Source organism: Erinaceus europaeus, chromosome 2 (genome assembly GCF_950295315.1).
Source record: "Erinaceus europaeus chromosome 2, mEriEur2.1, whole genome shotgun sequence".
NCBI classification, from domain to species: domain Eukaryota; kingdom Metazoa; phylum Chordata; class Mammalia; order Eulipotyphla; family Erinaceidae; genus Erinaceus; species Erinaceus europaeus.
The window spans coordinates 64,951,355-64,967,989 of NC_080163.1; the positions used below are offsets into that span (position 1 = coordinate 64,951,355).

General features: G+C 35.8%; 1 protein-coding gene across 1 annotated transcript in view; it reads right to left on the reverse strand.

Moving 5' to 3' along the window:
* LOC103107899 (disintegrin and metalloproteinase domain-containing protein 32-like) overlaps positions 1–16,635 on the reverse strand; it is a 104,185-nt gene that overhangs the window by 17,885 nt on the left and 69,665 nt on the right. The window contains exons 14-19 of the mRNA XM_060182322.1: positions 14,948–15,146; positions 8,446–8,551; positions 6,911–7,094; positions 5,273–5,356; positions 3,567–3,666; positions 14–176 (exon numbers count right to left, since the gene is read on the reverse strand). Coding sequence (XP_060038305.1) covers positions 14–176; positions 3,567–3,666; positions 5,273–5,356; positions 6,911–7,094; positions 8,446–8,551; positions 14,948–15,146 — 836 coding nt within the window. The remainder of the gene's footprint in view (positions 1–13; positions 177–3,566; positions 3,667–5,272; positions 5,357–6,910; positions 7,095–8,445; positions 8,552–14,947; positions 15,147–16,635) is intronic.

Below are 16,635 nucleotides of genomic sequence, written 5' to 3' on the forward strand. Positions count from 1 at the left end.
AAATTTAATTTACTCGCTATTTAGCGAAGTTTCCTCTTCCTTGATAAACCTCTTCTTCAAACGACTCCATGAAACAGCTATTATGACTGCTATGAAGAGAGTAGGCACAAAAGTGTAGACACCCAGAAGCCATTGGGTCTTTTCAGTCTTCTTGGAAGTTCTCTCGGCAATTAAATCTAAAAATTAAAATGTATGCTAGGTAAAATAAGGCAGAAGGGAAAAGGTGATTGATTATCTGATCATCTTACTTAAGAGGTAAGGCAAGAAAAGGCAAACACAGGGTGAAACTTGGACTGGGAGGGGTGTATTGTGGTAAAGCAAAGGACTCTGTCTGGACTAAAGGGTGGCATCAAAGGAGAAGGGAGAGAGCACCAGGCCCTCTCCTCTGCATAAGATGGATGGTAAGCAGAGATTTGGGTTAGTTGACAGCACTCATGTGCAGATACCTATCATGGGGAGATAAGGAACTGTACTCATGTATCAATAACCGTCTTATGGGCCTTTATTTCTCCCAATAAAAATGATTTGGGAGAAAAAAATACATTTAAAATCAGAAATAAAAAGGCTACTTTCACTTTACAGAAAAACAATTGCAATCTATTTTTTTTTTCAATTTTTACTTAAGGGACATGGAAAAAGAATAACAAGATTTTATTATCTCCACAATCTTTCCTTATAGACTAAGAGTGGAGGGCCAGGTGGTGGCACACCTGTCTAAGTGCACACATTACAGTGTACAAGGACCTAGGTTCAAGCCCTGGTCCCCACTTGCAGGGGTAAAGTTTCAGAGTGATGAAGCAGGGCTGCAGAACTTTCTCTGAATCTTTCGCTCTTTATCTCCCCCTTCCCTCTGAATTTTTCTCTGTCACTATCCAATAAATAAATATTATTACAGAATAAGAGTGGATATATAAGTTCCACCAAAATATCACTTTAACATTGTAGCTGGAAGTCCTAAAAGTTTAAAGCTATATACAGGAGGCTGGGGAACAAGCATACTGGTTATGCAAAAATCTTTCATGCCTGAGACTCTGAGGTTCCCAGTTCAATCCCCAGCACCGACATAAGCCAGAATTCAGCAATGCCCTGATCTCTCTTTCTCTCCCTCTGTATCTCTCCCTATGCATCTCTTTCTTTCCTTGAAATAAAATAAAAATAATTATATATAGTGGGATAATGACATTTCAAAGTCATTCAACAAATCTGTAACAATTCACAAGATAGAATAAACACAATTAACCCCCCTAATAAGTTGACTAAAAAATTCAATAACATTGAATTTAAAAAAAATTTAGACAACTAACAGATGTTTTCACTCATGTGGAATCTAGAAAAAACATGAACTTGAAAATAAACAAAAATGGGAGTCAGACAGTAGTGCAGAGGGTTAAGCACATGTGGCAAGAAGCACAAGGACCCGCTTAAGGATCACGGTTGGAGCCCTTGGTTCCCCACCTGTAGGGGAATCGCTTTACTGGCAGTGAAGCAGGTCTGTAGGTGTCTCTTTCTCTCACCCTCTCTGTCTTCCCCTCCTCTCTCCATTTCTCTGTGTCCTAACAACGATGACATCAATAACAACAACAATCATAACTACAACAATAAAAAATGAGGACAACAAAAGGGAAAATAAATAAAATAAAGAAAAATAAAGAAATTAAGAAAAACAAAATCAGGGTCTAAGCAGTAGCACACCGGGTTAAGTATGAAGCAAGGACAGCACAAGAAGCCAGTTCAAGCCCTCTGCCCCCACCTGGGGGTGGGGGTGGGGTCATTTTACAAGCGGTGAAGCAAGTCTGCAGGTGTCTATCATTCCCTTCTCTTTCAATTTCTCTGTCTGATCCTATATAAATAAAATGGAAAAAAGTGACCTCCAGATATAGTGGATTCCTAGTGTGACACCGAGCCCCAGCGATAACCCTGGAGACATGAAAGAAAGAGGCAAAGAAAGGAAGGAAGGAAGGAAGGAAGGAAGGAAGGAAGGAAAAGAAAGAGGAAGGAAGGAGGGAGGGAGGGAGGAAGGAAGAACGGAGGAAGGAGGGAGGATGGAAGCAAAGAAAAGAAAAAAAGAAAAGAAAAGAAAAGGGAAGAAAAGAAAAAGAAAGAAAAGAAAAGGAAACAAGAGAAGAGAAAAGAGAAGAAAAGGAAAAAAAAGAAAAGAAAAGAAAAGAAAAGAAAAGAAAAGAAAAGAAAAGAAAAGAAAAGAAAAGAAAAGAGGTTACACATGGTGGCAAACCTGGTTGAGCACACAAGTAACAATGAGTAAGGACACAGGTTTAATCTCCAGTCCCCACCTGCAGGGGGAAAGCTTCACAAGTAATGAAGCAGGGCTGCAGGTGTATCTCTGTCTCTCTTCCTCTCCATCTCCCCCTTCCCTCAATTTCTGGCTGTCTCTATGCAATAAAAAAAATAAAAATAATTTTAAAGTATTTTTTAAATGGTCAATTGGTTTAAAAAAGAAAAACAAAAGCAAGCAAACTTTTTCTAACACTTGTGAAAACTAAAGTGATTATCTCTGGGAGGTGGGAGGGAAGTGAAACAGAATTTAGTGGTGGAGAGCTATACACTGTAATCCTACAGTCTTATAACTTAATATTAATCACAATTAAAAAATTAAAAATGTTGGTATCTTCTAATTCTGCTTTTAAAAACCCCTTCTGTTTCATTTGGTTTAAATCCCCCCTGCTTAACACTGCATTCTATTTACATAACCACTGTATTCTATTTACATAACCACTGCCGTCTATTTACATAAATCACTTTTACATTTACATAAAGCACCACCTTCCCTCCAGGGCATTGGTGGTTTAGTGGTAGAATTCTCACCTGCTTCACCCCCTCTCCTTGTCACACCCTGATCCTCTCCTTGTCACACCCTGATTTTCACCAGTCACTTTTCTCTCCACCCTCTCTGCGTCACATCCTGTTCACACCCTACTTGGGGAGTATATATAAAGACAACATTGTTCGTTTTAGTTAGTTGTTAGTTTAGTCTAGCTTGGTATAGATTGCGCTGCATCCTGCATGAATAAAGAGATGCTGCGTACAGCTCAACCATGAGTCCCTGGTCGTCTGTCTCCCGTCAGTGAAGCCCAGCCCGACATAAAAAGAATTTAGTCATCACCAGGTTTTGCCACTCCTAGCCAGCCTTTTCAAGTATGAATAGATTGAGAGACAGAGACAGAGAGACAAAGGGAATGAAGCAATGAAAGATCCTCCAGCAAGCTGGGGTCCAGGCTAAAACCTGGGTCAAGTACATGTCAAAGCAAACTCACCATCCAAGTGAGTTATTTTTGATGGGCTTAAGTAAATTTCTTAACTACTTTCATCTTCCATTGTATTTAGGAGTTAATATTAGAAACGAGTGTAAGACTTAGAAAAACACATTAGGCTTCAATTTCTTAGGAGAAAATTATTTTCTATGTAACTATAAATAATGTTTAATTGTATAGTTCTGTTTAACTAAGTAAATGATTTCCAACTAAATGTTAAAACCCTAACTGTGGTACGGTGAATATAAGCAATCTTGTAATTTTATTAACCAAATATTTAAAAAGATATGTACTTGCCTGGTCCTACAGGAAATTCAGAAGCTTTTCTGCTTCTTGTTGAACAATCGTGACCTCGAAAGCCCGGAAAACAATGGCATTCAAGTTTGGAATTGCACACCTAGGATAGTTTTTTTTAATGACTATTTTAAAATATTTTCTTGTAAAAAGCAAAATTATCAGATGAATCATCACACATAATTTTCTACTTGAGAGTAATTTTGTTTTCTTGATTTACTTAGATAATCTTACAAATCCAACACCTTGCTCCATAGGTCAGAACACTCACATATACACATAGATAGGCAAACGCATGCACACACACACACACACATACACACACACACACACATACGAGACCAACTAAAAATAAACTATAAGCTGAGCTTCACGAGATTTATATATATTAAGGACACTTCATAATTTCAAATATTCACTTAAAATTTTAACAAATAGTCTTTAAAAAAAAAGTCAGGTGGCCTGTCAGTGACACACCTGATTAAGTGCACACATTACCATGTGCAAGGAATTGGGTTTAAGCCCTTGTCCCCACCTGCAAGGGGGATGATTCAAGAGTAATGAAACAGGTATGCAAGTGTGTATCTTTCCCTCTCCCTATCTCCCCCACTCCCTCTCAATTTCTTTCTGTCCTATCCAATAAAAAAAAATAGAAATAAAAAACAAAAAGGAGTGGTGGATTCATAGTGAGGGCACAGAGCCCCAACAACACCTCTAAAGATAAAAAAAAAAAAATCCAAGCTAAATTACACCATGTAGTGACCTCAAGTAATTATACTTAAAATGAGAACTTTAACCCTTTGCAGAGACTTTTTGGTTAACTTTTATGAGCAAAACACAGTTCTTTTCCAGAATAGGGTTTTGTTTCCTTTGTTTGGTTTTCTATGAACATTTATACAAAGTTCCTTTGTATTAAGAGAATATTAGATGTGTGTGTGTGTGTGTGTGTATTTACATAGCATACCACTAGATACTGAAAGCTTTTATAATAAATTTAATTAGTATAGCTTTCACTGCTGAGCTTGAGACTGTCAACATGTGAAAAAATGGCTCGAGGACTCTTTCCATATCTCTCTCTCTCTCTGCCCCCATGTACTCCAACATGTAGATATTCTCAATTTTCCTAAATAAAGTTTAAAATTCCTGGTAAAAATTAAATTATTTTAATGGTAATTACCTCAAACATCCCCCAAAATAAAGTTTCATTTAAAAAAACAATATATTTCTCTCAGCCTATGTGTTCATAGACTAAAATTACAGTGTATTTATTTTACCTTGATGAATTCATCTATGTATTTATTGGGCTATCTAGCACCTTTTGAAAAACACCCAAGTGTAATTAATTTGGTAAGGTCATCAGAAATTTTATTTCATGCCATGTTTTTTTGTTTTGTTTTGTTTTGTTTTTTACCAGAGCTCTGCCCATCTCTGACTTATGGTGGTGCAGGGGATTGACCCTGGGATTTTGGAGCCTTAGGCACAAATGTCTCTTTGCATAACCATTATGCTATGTACCCCTGCCCTTCATGCCATGTTTTCTAAATGACATATGATATTGAACTTAGTGATACATTTCAGCTGCTTGTAGATACAACAGAGTCTCAAATACAGTAAGAACGCAACAAATGTTGAGTAAATTAATGAGTGATGCAAAAACAATGTACAATTTAGCTATGATTTGGGGATATTTTAATCATGTGCTTACTTACTCCTTGTCCACGGCACTTGACTGAACAATTAGTTTCTGCCTCCCTGACATACTTTGCTTCCACACATTTATGATTCACACAAACCTTAAAAAAGAGAGAGAGAGACAGAAAAAAAATTCTTAGGAGGACTTCCAGAGGCATGGCTATGGAATACGAGCAGACTCATTTTGTTCTCCCCGGCCAACTAGGAAAAACAGTGAAAATCACCTTAAAACTCAGAAAAATACAACCAGGATTTCTTCAGAAACTCACCGAGCCATAGATGAGTACAGACAAGTATGGCTCCTGAATGGAAAAAGAGTGAGGGAGAGATTCCCAGAACAATAAAGTTGTGATTAGGGATGGCTGGAACTGAATTGGGAAATTAGCAGCATACCACATAAATCCTAGGATTCCCACATAAATATGATGGGCCTAGATCTCTAACAGATCACTCTCTACCATCACTGGTCATCTCCATCAGGAACACTATAAACCCTCTTGTGGGACTGTACAGGACCTGGCCTTCAGTGTAGAACAAGAATAGTAGAAATTGCCCTGCTCTCCAAAGGGAGGCTGGGCCAACATACTCTGCCACTCAAAGAAGACTGGTCCTGAAATCAGTGCAGCCTAGAATGTTCCCAGCTGTGACCATGGACTGTGAGCTCATACCAACAGGGATGCAGAAGTTACACAGGCGAGAAAAGACTCTACCAGAAAAGATAACTATAGACCTATACCCCTGATGAACAATGATGAAAAGATCCTGAACAAGATCTTGCAAATAAAATACAACATGTCAAGACAAAAATTCATCAAGACCAAGGGGAACTCATGCCTGGAGAAACAGATGGTTCAACATCTGCAAGTCAATCAACATAATTCATCATTATCAACAAAAAGAAAGATAAAAAAATTACATGGTTATATCAATTGATGACAAAAATTCTGAAGCAGATCAAACATTCCTGTTTTTTCTCACTCTATCTCTACTTATTTATTTTTTTAAACTTTTTAAAATTTATTTATTCCCTTTTGTTGCCCTTGTTTTATTGTTGTAGTTATTACTGTTGTTGTTATTGATGTCGTCCTTGTTAGGACCGAGAGAAATGGAGAGAGGAGAGGAAGACAAAGAGGGTGAGAGAAAGATAGACACCTGCAAACCTGCTTCACCACCTATGAAGCAATTCCCCTGCAGGTGGGGAGCCTGGGGCTCCAATCCAATCGGGATCCTTACGCCAGTCATTGCACTTTGTGCCACATGCGCTTAACCAGCTGCGCTACCGCCGGACTCCCTATCTCTCTATTTAATGTAATAAATGTTTGTTGTTTTATTGGGAGGATAACGAATTACAACATAATTGTTTATATGTGTGTATGGTTTCTCAGTTTTGTATGGCAAGCATCTGCTATACACTCTTAACCCCCCCGCCATCACAAACTCCAAGTCCCCCTCCCCCCAAACCTTCTCTTCCCTCCCCAGAATTCCTATTTCTTAACATCTGAAAACCAACTGGAATTTATCGCCCCCTTATCTTAATATCACTAGAAATGAATTGAAATTTGATACTTAAAGGGAAATATTAAAGCAAGGAATTTACCTATTAAATTTACCTATTTATTAATATGGGGGGGGGAGAAACATTTGAAATCATTTACCCTCCCTGTGTCACAAGCAGAGCCACTATAGACTTGCATTGGATCTGGAACAGAGCGAGGCAATCTGTAGTCTATAGTTATACAGGTAGTATCTCGTACAAAAGCATAAATCACAGAAATATTTTCCTTCTGGTAAGGAACTTGAGTAGGGTAGGTACAAATTAATCTTCCACATATAAGATTCCTGCAAACATAATAAAGTTATATGATTATTATATATTAGGCCTTTATTAGGAATGCTTTAGATTTGTTTTGACAGAAAATAAAAACAATGGTTCTCAATATATTCTAAAGTTTCTAAGGGAGAATATGATGCTTCAATAGTAAAATTTAAACCAATAGAAAAAGTGCAGTTATTGATATAGGTTTACTTTTCATGCTATGAATGGTTTTTTATTCAATGTGTAGATTTCTATATTTATCAAATAATGAATTCCCTCAAGCATTTTATATCCCTTTGTAGGATAGAAAGAAAAATAAGTTGTAACCCCATATCCTCAAGGATTTTGCATTATAATACTAACTGTGAAACTAATCCTATTAAAAGTACTACAAATGAAATAAAGTCTTAAAGATATTTCAGATGAGGATAATTTGGCAATCATGGAAAACTTTATGCTGAAAATGCCATTTGAACCAAAGCTTACAAATTAGGATTCCAATAGTCATAGTGTGATGTTTATAAACAAAAGTAAAAGCTTAAGCAAATCAAGGAAGCATAAAGCCACATGGTATATTTACCAGTCTATGTGTTACATAAGTACAAGGCCATGTTTGCTTTAACTAGTACCTAGACCAGCCGTAGCAGGGTTTTAATAAATACCAAAGTAAATTCATGACCAAAACATCAGAGTTGGGTCTCCAAATGAAGAGGAAATTAGACATTTTATTGACATTGAGAGGTCTTCAGTTTGAGTAATCAACTGAATTGGAATGTTATTTTTAGAAAGAAAATTGAACAGGTGCAGAAAGAGAAAGTTCCACGGGTACAATTAATTTTAATCATGGATTAAATTTAGAAGTCTAATGATCATCTACATGGAAGTGATAAAACAGTGTCAGGTAGTGGTGCACTTTGTAGAGCACATACATTACCATGTGCAATGATCTGGATCTAAACCCAAGGTCCCCACCTGCAAGGGAGAAGCTTCACAATCAGTGGGATAGTGCCATAGATGTCTCTTTCTCCCCCTCCTATCTCTCTTCCTGTTTCTCTAACCCTCTATCAAAACAGAAAGGAAAGGGAAAAAAAAACCACCAGAAGCTGTGGAGGTGTACAGGTACTAAGCCCCAGCAATAGCCTCTGGCAAAAATAATAATGATAGTGTTTAGAACACAGATATAAAATTAAACTGGTGGCATAAGAAAACTCCCAAGGCTAAAGATTTTGAGGATTGCCCTCATATAAATGTGATGCCTGAAACAACTATAATCAATTATATAATATATATGCATATATAAATTTGGAGAGAGAAATCTTAAAAATAGAATCTTATGCAATGTAAGAAAGTACCTTTAATATCTGCATACCATACCTCCAACTACAAGTTATAAATCTGCCTTGGTCTATACCACAGTTCCCAAACCTATCGTTATGATATTGTATTTCTTCATAGCATGGAAATGGAGCATTTTTTGAACCTGTCAAAGTTAGAAATACACTTGCATTAAAATGCCCTTCCTACTTCATCTCCTTTCATTTTATTATATATGTTTCATTCTCCCTTCTTCTCTATTATCTAAGTCTATATTTGTCCCAGAAAGTTTATGTAAGAGAAGGATTAGGGCCAGAAAAACAGCTCACTCGGATTGTGTGCTCACTTTGTCACAAGTACAGCCCAGGTTTGGGCCTGAGCCCCAACACACTGACAGAAGCATTAGTGCTGTGGGATCTTTCTCTTTGTCTCTCTAACTCTCTATTTTTCTGTTTGAAGAAGTCAGCCTAGAGAATGAAGTCCCAAGAATGAGGGGGAAAAAAATAAAAGAAAAAAATTAAAAGAAAAAAGAGTTCACGATTAATTTACATTTTATTTTCATTTTCAATCATTTACATCACAAAGGATAGTATGAGAGGAGAAAAAAGTTGTAAAAATGAAAAGCATGAGAGGGTTTTGTGGCAGAAGGCAACAAAAAGACCACAGGAAAGAAATGTATTTGTCCAGATTCTGAGTGAAGATTTATAAAAAGGCAGGTCTGTAATGAAATCTCCTTGAAGAACCTTAACCTTAACCTTGGGTTATTTTCCTCCATCTTGGACCTCAGTGCTTTCTTCATCCATTCTTTTCCTATCCTTCCCAGAGTCCCTTTCTTTAGTGCAATACACAACACTGTCTTAAATTTCACTTTGTGTCTTCCTTCCTGTCCTTGTTTCTTAAGTTCTACCAATATGTAAGATCATCCAGTATTTGCCTTTCTATTTTTGACTTATCTCACTTAGCATGACTCCTTCAAGTATCATCTTAGGTGAAGGAACAATGACTTCATCATTTCTAACACTGCAAATGTCCAATGGCTACTTTTCTGTAGATACTCATCTGTCACTGGACATCTGGGTTGCTTCCAAGTTTATCACTATGTTTGAAATTACCAAAAAATATTAGCAGTTTAAAATAGCATCTCACCATAGACAAAAGTCAACTTAAAATGAATCCAACTTGGATGATAGACAGAAAAAACATTAAATGCGTAAGAGAAACATTGACAGAATATGTCACAATTTCTACTTCTGAAATGTCTTTGGAAATTTGAGTCCAACAGAAAAAAGAAAAAAGAAAAAGAAAAGAAAAAGGGGGAAAGCTAATGCCATTAGATCAAACTGAAAATTTCTACATAGGATCCATCACCAAAACAAAAAGGCACCCTACTGAATGGAAATTTTTTACATATCATACATCAAAGGGCTAATATGTAAAGAGTTCATCAAGATGAGCAACAACAATAAAAAATGTTATGGGAAGAGGATCTGAATGGAGTCTTTTTTTATTTTATTAGTGATCTAGCTAATATTGATTTACAAAATCACAGGTCGATAGGGGTTCAATTCCCTACTGTTCCCACCACCAGAGTTCTGAATCCCCAATCCCTTTATTTAAGCAACAGCAGCTTTCCTAAGGTTGCAGATATGGGTTAACTATTATTTCTACAACTACAATTATATTTATATATAATTCACCCTTTTTCTTAAGGTCGCATTTTTCTCTTCCTTTCAAAGCTACACATAACCCTATGACTACATCCAAATGTTCCTCTTTTTCCTCTTCTCTCCAGGTCCTGATGCAGCTGGAGTTCAGAGCCCTCTTATACTCTTCCACCTATCACTTCTCCCTACTGGGAGTATGGACCCAAATTATTTTGGGGGTGCAGAAGATAGGAGTTCTGGCTTCTGTAATTGCTTCTCTGCTGGACATTGGCAATGGTAGGTCAATCCATACCCCCAGCTTGCTGAACAGAGCCTTTACCAAAGAGGACAGTAAGGTAATCAATAGCCATAGGGAAATAATGCTCAGTCACTGATTATCAGAGAAATGTAAATCAAAATGAGATGGCACCTATCACCTATGAAAGAAGGACAGAAACAAGTGCTGAAGAGGCATGTGGAAGGGAGAGCTGCAAGCGAGAGGATTGTTGCTAGGAATTAATAATGATCTAGTCCAGGTAAAAGAACAATCTAGAGATTCCTCAAAATATTAAAAGTGGGCCTTTCATATTATTAGGCAATTCCTCTTCTAAGTATCTACCCAAAGTACACAACACCTGTTCACTGAGATCTATATATACCTGTGTTCACTGCAGCAGTATTCACAATAGCACAGATTCAGTAACAACTCAAATATCCAATGGCATATGTGTGTTTAAGGAAGTTGGGGTATAAGTACACAATGGAATTCTACTCAATTAGTTATAAGAAATGATAAGATCTCTTTTGCAACCATCTAGATAGGATTTAAAGGAATCATGCTAAGTAAAATAATCCAGGCGGTGGGAGGCAAACAAATTATCTCACAGGTGGGACTTAAGAAATCAAAAAGGAAAAAAAAGAAGGAAAAAAGGGGTAATACAAGGTGAAACTTTAACTATCTGTAGCCTATTGCACAGATTAAAGGACTCAAAAGGGAAGAGGTAGGAGAGGGTTTAAAGAGGATTGGGAATTCAATGTCCTATTGTGAAGAAAGATGACAATTTGGTGGAGAGTGAGATATACTGACATCTAACATGGGGAGATATGAGAATTGTACTCCTGTGACAACAATCCTTTAAGTTAACATTTACCCCAATAAAGTGATCTAGGACCTGGTTGAGCTCACACATTATAATGTGCAAGGACCCAAGTTTGAGCCCCCAGTCACCACCTGAAGGGGAATGCTTCATAAGGGCTGCAGATGTCTCTGTCTCGTTCTCTATCTCCTTCTGGCCACTCAATTTCTGGCTGTCTCTATCCAATAAAAAAAGATGATTTTAAAAAGAAAATAAATGCATTCGTCATATTAAACTATTCAAAAATATAGTCATCTCATAAATGTGAGAAAATATTTGAAAAACTAAATATCAAACCATAATTTTCTCTTCATGAAAAGCCATCACAAATATTTGAATGGGGATGTTTCATATTAAAAACACATAATTAAAAATATGCTTTTAATTTAAGTGTGCTTATGCTTTTAAATGCACCTTAATGTAAATATGTCAATAAAAAAGGGCAAACCCCCTATTAAACTGCATGCAATAGAAATATGAACAAACTGTAAAAGTAAGATGTATATGCACCATATATTATAGAGTCAACAATTATCATATGATATGCTTAGTAATCTCAACAATACTTAGGATAGAAATACAAATTATAATTGTACCTCTCTTATCCTATGGTCTTGCCAATATTTCTATTTTATAAATAAAAATTTTTAAAAAACAAATACAGATTATAAAATAAATATATTCTTTGAAAAAAATACAAATTAAAATCACCAGGAACTACATCTAGTAAAATTACTCATGATTAAGTGTCATCAAACTTATGAAACAACTCCAATTGTCATGTTGTTGGTAGAAACACAAAATAATACAATGACTTAAGAAAACTGTATAGGATATATATATATATATATATATATATATATACATATATATATATATACATATATATATATGTATATATATATATATATATTAAGATACTCTACCAATGCAGTTCCAGATACTCAAAAGAAACAAAAATATATATGTATAAGAACTTTTATGTGATGCTTTATAATACCCTATCCATGAAAGAAAGTAATGGACTGGGAAGATAGTACAGAAGTAGAGCACTACACAAGGCCCCAGCACTGAATATTCCAGAACTCAGCAATGCTCTGATTGTCTTTGTCCCACACATGAAATAAAAATAAAGCTTTCTTTTAATCTGGAACCAACTGGAATGTCCATAAACAGAAGAATGCCATATATATATATATATATATATATATATATATATATATATATATATATGCTGCTTGTAATAGAGTCAGTACAGTTAAAAGGGATATTAATGTATAAAATCCTGTAAACATACAATGAACCAAGATTAAATAATGAAAAGCTAAAAAATCAGAACAATGATTAGTATGGAGGCTGAGCCACTGATGAAAAAAAATGTCCCAACACAGAAGAGTCCAAAACAGTGTGTTTCTCTTGGGGATTCTACTAAATGTATACAGGAGAACTGACACCTCTGAAGTTGGTATCTCTGAAGCTGAAGGGTGGTTCAACATACAAATTAGTAAATATAATGCACTACATTAACAGAATTAAATGTAAAAAAGCATACAAATGCAGAAAAATAATTTGACAAACATTCTTGATGGAAACGATTAACAAAATGAGTGCATGTGCATTTTATATATAAGGTGTTTCTTCTGTACTCAGAAGAATTCACAAGAGAAACCCACTGATTTGGTTATTACCAAAAAAAGCAAGGACACTTAGAAGTAGTAGTAGGTGTGAATGTGACTTGGAAAATGAAGAAGACAGAGTGGTCCAGGAGATGGTGCAGTGGGTAAAGCACTGGACTCTCAAGCATGAGGTCCTGCGTTCAATCCCTGGCAACATATGTACCAGAGTGATATCTGGTTCTTTCTCTCTCTCCTCCTGTCTTTCTCATTAATAAATAAATAAAATCTTTGGTAAAAGAAAAGAAAAAAAGAAAGTGAAGGCAGAATCATTAAAAAAATCAGCAAAGAAAATATACAGATGTAGTTGTAGTTGTAGATGTAGATGCAGATGTAGTTGTAGATATAAAGTTCTTGATGTAAATGTAGTTGTAGATATAAATGTAGCTGTAGATGTAGTTGTAGATGCAGATGCAATTATAGATGTAGCTGTAGATGTAGATATAATTGTAGATGTAGTTGTAGATGTAGTTGTAGATGCAGATGCAGTTGTAGTTGTATGTAGATGTAGGTGTAGATGTAGTTGTAGTTGTAGATGTAGTTGTAGTTGTAGATTCAGATTCAGATGCAGACGCAGATGTAGATATAGTCAACCCATATCTGTGATTTGGAGAGAACTACTGCAGTTTCCAATGGAGGGGAAAACTCTGGTGGTGGAAATGTTATAAATTATAATTTTGTAAATAAATATTAAGTTAGTAATAAAAAATAAAATGAGGGGGCCGGGTGGTGGTGCACCTGGTTGAGTGCACATGTTACAATGCACAAGGACCTGGGTTTGAGTCCCCAGTCCCCCCCTGCAGGGGGAAAGCTTCACAAGTGGTGAAGCAGTGCTGCAGGTATCTCTCTGTCTCTCACTCTCTCTATCCCTCCCTTCCTCTCAATTTCTGTCTCTATCCCATCAATAAATAAAGATAATAAAAAGAATTTTTTTAAATGAAATTTGAAAATATCTGTATCTGCTCAACATCACTCATCATCAGGAAAAATACAAAGCAAAGCCATCTCTAGAAATGCTACTATCATGGAGACCAAAGATTAACAAGGATGTAGGAAAGGGGATCTTTGAACACTATTAGTGATAAAATGGAAACTGAAAAGCCATTATGGAATTTATATATAGGTTCTTTAAGAATTAAAACTAGGGAGTCAGGCGGTAGTGCAGCAGGTTAGGCGCATGTGGTGCAAAGAGCAAGGACCGGCTTAAGGATCCCGGTTCAAGCCCCGGCTCCCCACCTGCACAAGTAGTGAAGCAGGTCTGTAGGTGTCTATCTTTCTCTACTCCTCTCTGTCTTCCCCTCCTCTCTCCACTTCTCTCTGTCCTATCTGACGACAATGACATCAATAACAACAACAATAACCACAACAGCAATAAAAACAAGAGCAACAAAAGGGAAAATAAATAAATATAAAAAATTTTTAAAATAATTAAAATTAATTCACATTATGGCCCAGCAATTCAAATTTTAAGTACTTATGTGTAACAACACTACAACTTTTTAAAAATTTCTTTATTGGGGAATTAATGTTTTACATTAAATGCAACAGTAAATACAATAGTGTGTACATGCATAACATTTCTCAGTTTTCCATATAACAATATAACCCCCACTAGGTCCTCTGTCATCCTTTTTAGACTTGTATTCTCCCCCCCCCCCACCCCACCCCAGAGTCTTTTACTTTGGTGCAATACACCAATTCCAGTCACTACAACTTTTAAGTTACAAATGTGTAAATACATTAAGTAACTTTAAGCACTAATTATTTCAAAACACATCATCTAATATCATGTCACGTACTTCAAATAATACATTTTATTTTTCCTTAATAAATGCTACCCAGAATAGATAACTTAAATATACATTATTTAATTTATATATATGCAACATTCCTCATTATCTAGATAATACTGATAAAAATGTATATTATGTCAGGGGAGGGGGTGGGATATGGAGATTGGGTGGTGGGAATTGTGTGGAGTTGTACCCCTCCTACCCTATGGATTTGTTAATTTATCCTTTCTTAAATAAAAAATAAATAAATAAAATTAAAAAATAAAATAAAATGTATATTGTGAAGCAACTGTTTAGATGCTACAAAATAATATTACCTTTTCCAAATAAGGTCTCACATCGTGCATCAAGATCATGGCACTTTCCATCATAACACATAAACTTTCCTTGTTCGCATAAACGTCCATTATGTATAGTTATGTCAGGCGTACAGCTGCCTGAGCTTCCATTACAAAATTCAGGAATATCACATTCAGGATGAGCTCGGGGCCTACATTCGAAAGCATTATTTTGAAACTAAAAATTTAAAAAAAAAATGTAAAAAAATTAAGCATTATGTATATGATTACTGCATTTATCAACAGTTATTTCAAAGTTTTGTTCATATTACAGCTTTATAATTCATTTTTGCCTGTTACTACCTTCTTCTTATAACATTATGTTAGTAATACTAAAACTATATTTTATCAACTGAAACAGGAGATAAAACATATGTACAAAGAAAAGTATCACACAAATGTGATGAAAATAACAATTTTGTTTATATTTCAGTGTCAGGGCAGAAAAATCACTTTTAGCCTGGACTAATTATTTTGAATGAAAGCAATGTAATTTAGACACTTTCCAAGTAGAAGTAAATTTGGTTATACCACAATCTGCAACTTTGAAAAAAGTCTGTGCTTCCATGACAAACATGAAACTTATATAACTATAAACTGGGAAAGTAAAAATTGATTAAAGAGGCAAGACTACTATATAACTCAAATTATTAACTAAAGTGTGGCATTTAAATAAATTATATTTGAATATAAGCTAACAGTTTGAATTTTGTGTTATCAGGCAGTTATTGTAAAATATTATGTATGATGAGTTTCATTATTCACATATTTATGGAGAACTGTCACTTTCAATTACATACCTGCAGATACCTTTCATGACCAGTGATTACATTTTTATTTATAAAAATATCAATATTGAATAGAAATAGTGCAAATAGTTCCTTTAAGTGGAAATCATCTGTGCTGAAAATTCCTATAATTGTTCTCAATTAAGATTTTAAGTGGTAGGGTGTGGTGTACCTGGCTTAGTGCACATATTAGGATGCATAAGGACCCAGGATCAAGCCCCCAGTCACCACCTGTAGGGGGAAAGCTTCTCAAGTAGTAAAGCAGTGCTGCAGGTGTCTATCTTTCTCCTTCTCTGTCTCCTTATTACTTCTCAGTTTCTCTCTTTCTTTATCCAATAAATAGATAATAAAAACCATAAGTAAAAAATATTTTTAAAACAACAGCATCAGATCAGATCAAAGATTAACTTTACAGAAAGAGGACAAAGACCAGATGCTCTCATCTACAGGTGATATTGAGAAACAGGGAAAGGAAAGAGAAACACAGGAAAGGGGCAGGTGTGGGTGCACCTGGATGAATGTACATACAATACACAAGGACCTAGGTTTGAGTCTCTGGTCCTCACCTGCAGGGGAAAAGCTTTGTGAGAGGTGAAGCAGTACTGCAGGTGTCTGTCTCCTCTGTCACTCTCCTCCCTCTCAATTTATGGCTGCCTCTATCCAATAAATAAATAAAGATGATAACAAAAAACATTTAAGCAACACAGGGTGAAGCTTCTACTGAATGGAACGTGTTTCCGTAAAGGACTCTGGACTAGAGGGCAGTGAAGGGGATGGGGCGTGAGCACGGGTACCCAGTACACTCTGGTGAAGAGCAATTTAGTTTGGTGGTGGAAGTGGTATATAAATCCCTATGAAAGGGAGATTTTTTTAAAATTG